Consider the following 12,228-nt stretch of genomic DNA (forward strand, 5'->3'; position numbering starts at 1 on the left):
AGAAAAATGAACCTTTCACTAATTTTCAGATTTCCTGATAAAAGTCATTCACATTGAAAATATGAGAGGACGCAGTGATGAGCCCACGTGAGTCTGACACCATGAGTGCGGCCCTAGGAAATGACTTGGCAGTACAGCCGGAGGATTCAGGGTCTGGACGATGGTTTTCCCAGCCGGAGGATTCTTCGAAGAGCGCTTAGTAAAGGACGGAAGTTCCACGTGTTTGTGTTGAGCAACTGCAGATGGTGGGCGGAGACACCAGGGCCCCGCCTTCTGCATCCTGCCTTCCGTATTGGCTGAAGGGCCGGCGGCTCTGGCTGCCCGGCGGTTGAGAGCATGGCCTCTCCAGGGGCCAGTAGGGCGCCTCCGGAGTTACCGGAGCGGAACTGCGGGTACCGCGAAGTCGATTACTGGGATCAGCGCTACCAAGGCGCAGCCGATTCTGCCCCCTACGATTGGTTCGGGGACTTCTCCTCCTTCCGTGCCCTCCTAGAGCCGGAGCTGCGGCCCGAGGACCGTATCCTTGTGCTAGGTGGGTAATCCCGGGGCGGCCCCGCCAGGTAGAGCTGGCAGGACCGGCGCTGCATGGGCTTGGCCCGGTCCGCTTTCCTCCCGCCTGTCTACCCCTCTTGGAGGACGCCTGAGTTGGGACGCGAGATCCAGCTCCTTCAGAGTCCCGGCTGTATTTAGTCAAGGCAAACAGGAGTAAGAGATTGTTGGTCCCGGGGCCCTCTGGAGAAAGACAGTCCCTCAGAGTTTGAGCGTGGGGGGTACCCAAGACCCTGTCCGGACCCTCGGGAGGCAGGCAGCCTTGGGGACCGGAATGCTCAGAGGACCTAGTTCAAGTCGTAGCGCTAATTGACTTGTATAACTTAGGACAAGTCATGAACCCGTTCTGAGCTTTAGATTCAGTTCTAGAAATGGGACTGCGAGTTCACATCGGAGGCGGCACGCGCAGGCACCTCGAGAATAATGCCAAGCGCTTTTCTTTTTGCCCCTGGGCACTGGGAGCCAGAGTCACCTAGAGAGAGTCCTATCTGAAACTTGGTCCTATGCCTTAGAGAGTGAGAACAGCACCCTCTAGGGGTGGAGGGGAGATTGCCGCCCAGGGTGATACGATTCCCCAAAGGGAAGACGTGCTGGAGGAAAGGTAGGGCTCTGGGGTGTTCGGCTGACCTCTTGAGGTTCTCTCCTACTGTCAGCCTTGGAGGCGCTAGTAAAGTTTGAATGAGCAACAGGTTTTCTTCCAATTGTCGTTTTTACTTTGCTCTTTGTAAAAGCCTTTGTATGTTTAAGTGAAGTCTTTAATAAATAAAAAAGGTATATGTAATATATATGTAAGGTATAAATAACAAATCTAATGTGTGTGTCTATTCCACTCAGTTTGAGAAATAGAACATTACTAGGGATAGAAAAAAAGTATAATTTAGTGGTTAATAACTTGGCTGGGCGCGGTGGCTCACGCCATTAATCCAAGCACTTTGGGAGGCCAAGGCGGGTGGATCACCTGAGGTCGGGAGTTCGAGATCAGCCTGACCAACATGGAGAAACCCCATCTCTACTAAAAATACAAAAAATTAGTCGGGTATGGTGGTGCATGCCTATAATCCCAACTACTTGGGAGGCTGAGGCAGGAAAATCACTTGAAGCAGGGAGGCGGAGGTTGCGGTGAGCCAAGATCATGCCATTGCACTCCAGCCTGTGCAAGGAGAGCAAAATTCTGTCTCAAAAAAAAAAAAAAGAAAGAAAAACTTGGACTCTGGGCTGGCCTCATGATTCACGCTCATAATCCCAGCACTTTGGGAGGCCAAGGTGGAAGGATCACTTGATCGCAGGAGGCAAGACCAGCCTGGGCAACATAGTGAGATCCCATCTCTAGAAAAAATTTAGGCCAGAGCAGTGGCTTATGCTTGTAATCACAACACTTTGGGAGACCAAGGTGGGTGGATCATTTGAGGTCAGGAGTTCAAGACAAGCCTGGCCAACATGGTGAAACCCCGTCTCTACTAAAAATACAAAAATCATCCAGGTGTGGTGGCACGTGCCTGTAATCCCAGGTACTTGGGAGGCTGAGGCAGGAGAATCACTTGAGCCCAGGTGGTGGAGGTTGCAGTGAGCCGAGATTGCACCACTCCACTCCAGCCTGGGTGACAGAGTAAGACCCTGTCTCAAAAAAAAAAAAAATTAAAACTTAGCTGGGCATGGTGGCCTGTGCCCATAGTCCGTGTTACTCAAGAGGCTGAGGCAGGAGGATCATTTGAGCCAGGAGATCCAGGCTGCAGTGAGCTGTGATGGCTCCAATGGGCTCCAGCCTAGGTGACAGAATGAGACCCTGTCTCAAAACAAAGCAAAACAAAAAACAAACAAACAAAAAACCACCTTGGACTCTAGAGGCAGTGAATTATGTTGGAATCTTGGCTCGGCTTATACTGGCTGTGTAATCCTGGACAAAATACTTGAATTTCTGTGCTTCCATTTTCTCAAACTTAAAAACATAAGTATGTTTATTAATTGGGCTTTAAGATGATTAAATGAGCATGAAGGATACCTAGAACAATGCCTGGCAAAATGAAAAGTATATTAAAGGTTCTCTGTGTGGTCCTCCTAAAACCCCTTCTCCCCACAAGTAAACACTTCCTTGAATCTGTGATTTTAAACCATTGCACTTATTTATAGATTTACCTTAGATCTATGTTTTCTCAAGCTTTAGTGTGTATCAAAATTACCTGGGGAACTAGACTGCACTGTGAGATTCTAATTCCAGGGATGGTCTAATGTGGGTCTCAGGAATCTGTATGTTCAACAAGCTTCACAGCAGATTCTTATGCTGGTGATTGGCAGAGTAACACTGCCTTAAAATCTGCTTGACTGGTTTTTCACCAAACTGATGCTTTAAAAAAAATCTGCTTGACTGGGAACTATCCTTTTCTGGATAGGAGGGGCAAGAAGTCTAAAAATCAAAAGGGGAATTTCTAGAATCCCCAAGATGTAAGAACAGGACCCACAACTTGGGGAATACTCTTCGTTACATTCCACCTCAACAGACTTAAGTTGAGTGCCTGATAAGAGCCAGAGAATGTGCTGGGCCCTTTCTAACTTACTTAATCCTTATGACAACCCCTAAAGACAAGTCAAAAGTATTAAGAGACTTACTCCAGGTTAGGGGTCTGTAAACTTTGTTTGAAAATGGCCAAACAAGTAAATTTTTTAGGCTTTGCAGGCTACACAGTCTCTTTTACAATGACTCGGTTCCGCTATTGTAGTGGAAAAGCAGCTACAGACAATACAAAAGTGAATGACGGCCGGGCGGGGTGGCTCACGCCTGTAATCCCACCACTTTGGGAGGCCGAGGCGGGTGGGTCACCTGAGGTCAGGAGTTCGAGAGCAGCCTGGCCAGCATGGTGAAACCCCGTCTCTACTAAAAATATAAAAATCAGCCGGGTGTGGTGGCAGGCACCTGTAATCCCAGCTACTCCAGAGGCTGAGGCAAGAGAATTAATTGCTTGAACCAGGGAGGCGGAGGTTGCAGTGAGCCAAGATTTCACCACTGCACTCCAGCCTGGGTGACAGGGTGAAACTCCATCTCAAAAAAAAAAAAAAAAAAAAGTGAATGAGAATAGCCATGTTTCAATATAACTTTATCTAGCAAAATAGGTGGCAAGCTGCATTTGGCAACCCCTGCACTCATTGTCTTAGATTGAGTTCCCCAGAAGCAAATCCTGAGATGAGGATTCATGTCCAAGTTACTTGTCAAGAATGTGCTCCCAGGAGAATTGGTAAGAGCTAGAGGGAACAGAGAAAGGGAAGAAGCAAAGTTTCCCTGAAGGTAGTTTCAGCCTGAAGAGTCACAGATGTACACCATTAGAAGCAAACACACACCAAAACCCAGGGATATAAAAATTAAAATCGGTAAAAAGACTCCCAGGGCATCTGGTCAGAACACTGACAGTGTCCACTACTGTCATGCAGCAAGGAAGTGGTAAAGTAAGGGTGCTTTGTGACACCACACAGATGGGAGTAGGGAGGCATCTGGAACTCTTAAAACTGGTAAAATGACTACATTGTGAATTATAGCCTAATGGTCATATTGATATAGCTAACAATGGAATGTCACGACTGAAGGTGAGTGGGCCTCTTGAAAACTGGGAGGCAGTTGAACACAGTGGTTTAAGAGCTCTGGCTCTGGAGCAATAGAGGCCTGGGTCCAAATTCTGGCTCTTCCACTGACTATGTGACCTTGAGAAAGTTTCTTACCATTTTCCTCAATTTTCCCATGTAGAAAATGGGAATGGTAATAATAGTGTCTTTTTTTTTTTTTTTTTTTACATGGAGTCTCGTTCTGTTGCCCAGGCTGGAGTGCAGTGGTGCAATCTCAGCTCACTGCAAACTCCACCTCCTGGGTTCAAGCGATTCTCCTGCCTCAGCCTTCCGAGTAGCTGGGATTACAGGCGCCCACCGCCACACCTGGCTAATTTTTGTATTTTTAGTAGAGACGGGGTTTCACCATGTTGGCCAGGCTGGTCTCCGATCCCTGACCTCAAGTGATCTGCCCGCCTCGGCCTCCCGAAGTGCTGGGATTACAGGCATGAGCCACTGTGCCTAGCCAATAGTATCCTTTATATGGCTCTACCGTGAAAGTAAACTGAAATAATTCTTATAAATGCTTAACATAGTACCTAGTGTTCAATGACTGTTAGCTATTATTATTTTTATTGAAAATGGGAATCAGAGAGGCAGTTTACCCAGGACTGTTCAGAGAACAGAGTACCCTGTTGGAAGACTCGTGTGTCTGGTCCCTATGGCTGAGACATCCTCATAGCAAATGAATGTATATGGATGGCTGGCCCCACTTTGCTGTTATTGAGCTTCTCCAATTTGCTATGCTTGCTTGACTTCATGCTCTGTAGGAATCTTCTTGTTTTTTTAGAGACAGGGTATTGCTCTGTCCCCAGGCTGGAGTGCAGTGGTGTGATCTTGGCCCACTGCAGCCTCTTGAACTCCTATGCTTAAGCGATTCTTTGGAATCTTTTGATCATAATCAAAAATTAATTTGGAAGCAGCCGGGTGCGGTGGCTCATGCCTGTAATCCCAGCACTTCGAGAGGCGGAGGCGGGCAGATCACAAGGTCAGGAGATTGAGACCATCCTGGCTAACACGGTGAAACCCCGTCTCTACTAAAAAAAAAAAAAAAAGAAATTAGCCGGGCGTGGTGGCGGGCGCCTGTAGTCCCAGCTACTCGGGAGGCTGAGGCAGGAGAATGGCGTGAACCTGGGAGGCAGAGCTTGCAGTGAGCGGAGATCGAGACTCCATCTCAAAAAAAAATATATTAATTTGGAATCAATTTGACTTCCAATTTAGATTTCCTATAAAGAGAAAAGGGACTGGCCAGAGGATTCAACTCCTGTTCCCATGATGGCTATTTTTCTTGTTATAAATTAGTAAATTGGCATTCTGGCTTATATTTCAATCTCTTGGTGTTGAGTTAGGATCCACTCAGCTCTAGGCCCTCATGTGATGTATTCTTGGATATGGATCAATTCTCCAAGGCTCTACTTCCCTCAGGCTCCACTTTGGAAGGCAGTGGCTTTCCCAAGCCCCTTCTTAGTTGCTGGCCCCAAATCTCTGAGTCAACAGAATCAAAAGTCACTGCATGTAAAAATGACTGCCCCAGTGACCAGCTTTTGTTTCCCCTTCACCTTTGGTAAAGTTATCTTGGAAGATGCCATCCTGTACTAAGGAGAACAAAGGAAGGAAAGCTGGATTTGTCCACAGTTTGGCAGAGCTCTACAGGTATATGAGGTCAGGTGTGGGGGTAATGAAGGGATTGTGGGTCAGCAAACCCAGTGGGATTTCAACCTGGAACTAAGTCAGGTTCTGCCACCCTTACCCCCATCCCATGTGCTGTATCTATCATGGCTTTTTGTGGCTTCAACTTTGGGAAGCACATGTTGGGTTTTCCTAGGCAAGATAGTTTTCCTTGAGCCCCAGGGCTTGAAGAGGAACATGGGAAGGGGCAGCTGGGGAGCAAGCAGCCAGCTGCCTCTGGGTACATTGTCCAGGTGCCAAACCCTGATAGATTAGGGCTATCCCAACTGCTGATCCCATGATCCTCTTAGGGAGGCAAGTGGGGATTAAAGGAAATCTAATCCCAAGAGCTGAAGATCCCCAGTGGGGCTGTCAAGAGCTGTCACCCAGCTCCATTGTCAAGCTGGGACTGGCCATAGGAGGGCCTGGAAGAGGCCACTGGATCTTCTAAGGAAGTCATGCCCATTGGACTATAGATCCACATCCACTCCTCTCACCTCTATCCCTTCTCCATCCTGACCTTACCCCCTTTGGGACTGCTTTCCAGGCACTTCCTACCAGAGTGTTGGGAAGTTGTCAAGACTCTGTTCTTCAAGACTTTGCTTGGTTGTCAGCTCCCCGGAAACTCTTGGCTGACTCACCTGAGGTGAGGTCCAGACCTTCCTGTGTGCTCTCACAGCCTGTCTCTATTGAAACACTCATCATGTTTTGCAGCAACTGTCTGATGACACATTTGTTCCTCCTACTGGAGCATGAGCTCCTTGAGGGCAGGGACTTTTATTCATGGGCAGAGCCTAATATGTAGTGCTCAATACATACATTAAGAATTGCGGCCAGGTGTGGTGGCTCATGCCTGTAATTCCAGCACTTTAGGAGGCCAAGGCAGGTGGATCACCTGAGGTCAGGACCAGCCTGACCAACATGGTGAAACCCCGTCTCTATTAAAATACAAAATTAGCTGGGCATGGTGGTGCATGCCTGTAGTCCCAGCTACTTGAGGTTGAGGCAGGAGAATTGCTTGAACCCAGCAGGCGGAGGTTGCAGTGAGCCGAGATCGCGCCTCTGCACTCCAGCCTGGGCGACAAGAGTGAAACTCCATCTCAAAAAAAAAAAAAGAAAAAGAAAAAGAAAAGAAAAGAAAAGAAAAAAAGAATTGCAAGGAATTAGTCAGCTCCACTGTGTGTCCCCACCTAGTTTCCCCTTCACTTGTTAATTCTGTTTTGGAAAACAAAGTAGAATAACCCCTAACATGAGGCCTTCCCAGGGTTGATATCTTCTGAGGTTTTCTAAGAGGTTGGGGATTAGGATAATACTAATTCATATCATTATTATGCTACTAATAATATTATGGTCCTAATGATACCAGTATTATCCCCATTTTGAATTTGAGGAAACTGAGGCTCAAAGAGTTGAATGATTTGCCATGGCTGTGTGACTAGGAATATCAGAACCCAAATCTCTGAACTCCTAACTTTAGAGCTCCTTCAGCTACTCTACAGTTCTTAGTTCTTTTTATTTTTTTCTTTTTTTGAGACGGAGTTTCGCTCTTGTCACCCAGGCTAGAGTGCAATGGCACAATCTTGGCTCACCGCAATCTCCGCCTCCCGGGTTCAAGCAATTCTCCTGCCTCAGCCTCCCAAGTAGCTGGGATTACAGGCATGTGCCACCATGCCTGGCTAATTTTGTATTTTTAGTAGAGATGGGGTTTCTCCATGTTGGTCAGGCTGGTCTTGAACTCCTGACCTCAGGTGACCCGCCCTCCTCGGCCTCCCAAAGTGCTGGGATTACAGGCGTGAACCACCGCGCCCGGCCCCTAGCTCTTAGTTCTTAAGTTTAATGCATCACATCCTGTATATGGCCTACGTATTATTATCTTCATTTTTCTGAATAGGAAATCCAAGTTTTAGCCAGGCGTGGCGGCACGCGCCTGTAATCCCAGCTCCTCAGAAGGCTGAGGCAGGAGAATCGCTTAAACCCGGGAGGCGGAGGTTGCAGTGAGCCGAGATTACACCACTGTACTCCAGCCTGGGCGACCGAGTGAGAATTCATCTCAAAAAAAAAAAAAAAAAAATCCATGTTTCTACTATTTAAACAACTTGTCCCAGCCCACACAGCTAGTAGTGATAGAGCCAGGGTTTGCACCCAGGCCTGTGCGATTCCAAGGCTTGTGCTTTTTCTGCACTCTGCCACCTCCTCTCAGTACTGGAGGGTTTGGATTGAGAGAAAACGGGGCCAAGAGTGGATGGATATTCAGGGGGAGGTGAGAACCAAAGCTAACGTAGCTCTTTTGCTACCCATTCCCTCCCACCCCAGGTTGCGGGAACAGTGCCCTGAGCTACGAGCTGTTCCTCGGAGGCTTCCCTAATGTGACCAGTGTGGACTACTCATCAGTCGTGGTGGCTGCCATGCAGGCTCGCTATGCCCATGTGCCGCAGCTGCGCTGGGAGACCATGGATGTGCGGAAGCTGGACTTCCCCAGTGCTTCTTTTGATGTGGTGCTCGAGAAGGGCACGCTGGATGCCCTGCTGGCTGGGGAACGAGATCCCTGGACCGTGTCCTCTGAAGGTGTCCACACTGTGGACCAGGTGTTGAGTGAGGTGAGGGAGCAACAAGAGAGGAAAGCAGATCAATAGGTGGGGCTGCGGGGTTGAGGTTTCAGGGGACTGGAAGAAATCAGAAGCCAGCAGCATGTTTTGGAGCAAGTAGTGGGTCACCCTCAGGAGTGTGGCTCTCTGAAGGAAGGGAAGGGTTAAGCGGGGTCGAGATTTATAGAGGCGGCTGGAGTAGTCAGGCTCACAAAGGCTGACGTGTGGTTACTGGGTTGCCATAGGGATGAGGTAGCAGCCAGGTTCCTGACAGGTGACAGAGACTGCCAAGGTGAGCAGTTATAGGAAAGTGGTACCCCTATACCTGATATCACTCCTATACCCCTCCCTGAATAGAATATAGCCCTAATCCCAAGGAATGGCCAGGGGCAGAGAAAGTGGCTCACTCTTTGCCATGGAAAGCCTGAGCTACAGATGTGGGGTGGTTCCTGAGGTTTGACTGGGAGGGCATCTGGAGCAGTACTGACCTTTGAGAACCTGAAGATCCACTTCTCACCAATGGCTTCTCTGTCTGCCTTGCAGGTGAGCCGCGTGCTTGTCCCTGGAGGCCGGTTCATCTCAATGACTTCTGCTGCCCCCCACTTTCGGACCAGACACTATGCCCAAGCCTGTTATGGCTGGTCCCTGAGGCATGCTACCTATGGCAGCGGTTTCCACTTCCATCTCTACCTCATGCACAAGGGCGGGGAGCTCAGTGTGGCCCAGCTGGCTCTGGGGGCCCAAATCCTCTCACCCCCCAGACCTCCCACCTCACCTTGCTTCCTTCAGGACTCAGATCATGAGGACTTCCTTAGTGCCATTCAGCTCTGAGGCCAGAGCATGGTCCTCCGCCCTTCCTGCCATTCTGCCCTGGGCTCCTCAGGTAGCTGGAATTCCTGACTCAGGACTTGGGGTTGGGTCCAAGGTGCTTACATCCCAGGGGCCTCATGCCTAAGATAGAGGGTGGGAGCGAACCCACATGAACCAATACAGCCCAGCTCCAACTAGATCCAGATTCCAGGTTTCTTGCTTCTTTCTTGGGTTCCTCAGTTCTCTCCTGGGTTCCCCAACCTCCTCTGCCACCACACCAAACCACCAGTGATGCATCCCCTGGGGCAAAGCTCATTATAACCCCTCTGCACACCAGCCAGCCTGGAGACCATTGTTCCTGGGGCCTGTTACTGATCCTCATCTAGCCTTGATTTATCCACAGGAGACTGCAGGCTTTGAACCTAGATTGCTTTATGTTTCTCACCCTAGCTCCATCCCCAACACTGGTGACCAGTCACGCCTGGGTTGTATCTCTACCCAAGGAGGCCACATCATAATGATATTCCCAGGCCAGGCTGGCCTGTCTGTCTTACTTGGCAACCGTCCCTCACCAGCAACATGCACCTGAGATTCCCAAGTACCTGCCCCCCCTCCCATTTTGGCCTGGCTCCTGAGACCTAAGCAGCGGCCACACACACACAGGGGGGTCTGTGTTTATTCACACACTCCTGGTACAGTGAGGATGGAGGAACATTTACAAAGGGCACCCCTGGGTTGAGAACATCTCCGGGGCCACAGATGTCATCCAAAGGTTCAGAGCAGTCCCCATTTGGGTTCCCAGGGGCAAGACGCAGGGGTCCAAGGTAAAATCGGATCTGGGCCCTTGGAAGGTGATGATACCTTGGGGAGAAGGGGTCTGCCAGAAAGCCTCCTGGGGTCAGGCCTGGGCAGACTGGCCATGTGGTTGGTAACCGTGTCGGGGGCTTGTCTCACCCCAGCCTCAACACCCATCCTATCTGCCAGGCGCAGAAGAGCGTGGCCGAGACTGAGGGGAGGGCAGGAACCATGAGCAGAGCCAGTAAACAAAGAGTCGGATATAAAAATACAAATGTGCTGAGGAAGTCCCTTAGAAAGAGGCTGAGGCTGGGGTCACGCCAGACAGGGGTGGGGGCGAGGAACGGCCCGGAGGACTGGGCTCAAGTGGGTGGAAAGCTCATGCAAGTACGCAGCCAAACATCCCTGGCCGCGCGCGGTCCGACACCGGCGGCCGCCCGGTCTGCAGACCAGACTGGCCGGAGGGGGGCGGGGCAGGGGAGCCGTGCGGGAGGGGGCGGGCCGGGGGCTGGGGGCCGCGGGTCTCCGTGTCCGTTCCGGTGTGCGGGGTGGGGCTGCGGCCCGAGGTTTTAAAGTGCATGAGCGCGGCGGCGGGTTCCGGGCGGGTCCGCGCCGCCGCTACCGCGGCCGCCGTGGTGCTGAAGCGGACAGCTCCGGAGTGCCTGGCGGCGGCGGCGGCACGGCCCCGCAGCCCCCGCCCGCGGGCGCCTGGGCCGGGGCGGGGGGGCGCCGGCAGCCGCATCGCCGGCCCGCGCTCCTGGCCGCTGCGAGGCTGGGCCCGGAGCCCGCCGCCCGAGCCGGCGCGTCTACACTCCGGACGGCGGCTTCTCCCCCATCCCCTTCAGCACGTCGTCTATCCGGTCATCCTCGATCACCACTGCGCAGGGAGAAAGCGCGTCAGCCGCGCGGCCTCGGGGGGCGGCGGCGATGAGAATGAGCCCCGCGTCCTAGCTTCCCGCGCAGCTACTGCCCGTGGCCCAGCGACGCCCCTCGGAACCCTGTGCCGCGGTGTCCTCCCCGTCCGAACTCTTCTGGAGACCCAACCTGCCGCCAAGCCTAGACCCCCTCCCCTCCCGATGGCGGAACGCCCCTCTTCCAAAGGCTCCAGCTATTCTCCCTCCCAGTGCGAGCCCTCCTGCCACCTGAGCCTTCCTCCCTCTGAGTTGATCAGAAACCTCTTGCTCACGGAATCCCCCTCTTCAACCCGCACTTCAACAGATCCCCCTGCTCAAATGGGGCTCAAACCGAGTATCCAGCTGGTCCAGCCCTCTCCTCAACCTGAGCCCTCTCGCCGCTGGAACCCCTCTTCCGATCCTGGCACCAACAGAGCTCCCCTCCCCATGCAAACAACCAAGACAAGCGGACCCCCGGCCTCCTGCCCTCTCTTGTTAGACGCCCCTCTCGACCCGAAGGTTCTTCGTACTGTCCACCGACTCAGTATTTGATCCCAAAGAATCAGCCCGTTACCCCGTGTTCCCACTTCCGTGCAGCCCCAAATGCCCCGACCGGCCCCTCCCCCTCGCCCGGGTGCCAGGGCTCTGCTTCCAGAGGTGGCGAGCATCGAATCCGGGGCACCGTGTTCCCGGGAGAAGGGAAGAGGGGGACACACACTGCAGCGGGGACCCCCCCCTCCAGCCCGGGCCGAAGAGCGGCTGGTGCGCTGGTCTGCGGCAAGAGCTGCGGGCACTCGGCGGGGAACGGCAGCCGGGGGCGCCCGGCGGAGGGTTTCTGGGTCAGGCGGCGACTCCGGGCCCGGGCCGCGTACCTCGCTTGGCTCGGCCGATCTGGCCCAGCTTGGGGGGTCGCTTGGCCTGGTTGCCCGCGAAGAAGGAGTTGGTGTCCTGCAGGCGGCAGCTGAAGGAGAGGTCGGAGCCCTCGGGGTCTGCGCCGAAGCGGCCCATCTTGTCTTCGCTGTAGGGCAGGATCTCGGACATGGCGGGCGCGGGGTGGGCGCGGGGCGGGAGCGGGACTGCGGCGGGGCGCGGGCGGCGGGCTTGCTGCCGGACCGGCCCTACCTCAGCAGGGGAGCCGGCGGAAGGATGAAGTCATGCAGCATCCGGGGCTGAGGAGCCAAGCGGGGCCTCCTCCCCCGCGCCTCCGCCTCCCGGGCCGCTGGGCAGGCGGCGGCGGCGGCGGTGGCGGGGACCGGGCGGGGGCGGGGGCGGGGGGCGGGGGTGGCGGCGGCGGCGGCAAGAGCGGAATGACGATGAGCGCCCGACTGCGGCAGAGCACG

The 12,228-nt window shown here is 52.9% G+C and overlaps 2 protein-coding genes across 2 annotated transcripts; one reads left to right on the forward strand and one right to left on the reverse strand.

Moving 5' to 3' along the window:
• The first annotated feature begins 217 nt into the window (after window positions 1-217).
• Window positions 218-9,405, forward strand: EEF1AKMT4 (EEF1A lysine methyltransferase 4). Its single transcript, XM_008955314.4, has 3 exons — window positions 218-532; window positions 8,119-8,402; window positions 8,934-9,405. Exons 1-3 carry the CDS (start codon window positions 337-339, stop codon window positions 9,219-9,221), a joined length of 768 nt encoding a protein of 255 aa, XP_008953562.2. The 5' UTR covers window positions 218-336; the 3' UTR covers window positions 9,222-9,405.
• Window positions 9,406-9,858: 453 nt separating this feature from the next.
• On the reverse strand, window positions 9,859-12,198 carry CAMK2N2 (calcium/calmodulin dependent protein kinase II inhibitor 2). Its single transcript, XM_003804180.5, has 2 exons — window positions 11,761-12,198; window positions 9,859-10,872 (listed from the first exon to the last, which is right to left on the reverse strand). The coding sequence occupies exons 1-2, from the start codon at window positions 11,927-11,929 to the stop codon at window positions 10,802-10,804; spliced, it is 240 nt and encodes a 79-aa protein (XP_003804228.2). The 5' UTR covers window positions 11,930-12,198; the 3' UTR covers window positions 9,859-10,801.
• Window positions 12,199-12,228: the final 30 nt, after the last annotated feature.

This window comes from Pan paniscus, chromosome 2 (genome assembly GCF_029289425.2).
Source record: "Pan paniscus chromosome 2, NHGRI_mPanPan1-v2.0_pri, whole genome shotgun sequence".
NCBI lineage: Eukaryota > Metazoa > Chordata > Mammalia > Primates > Hominidae > Pan > Pan paniscus.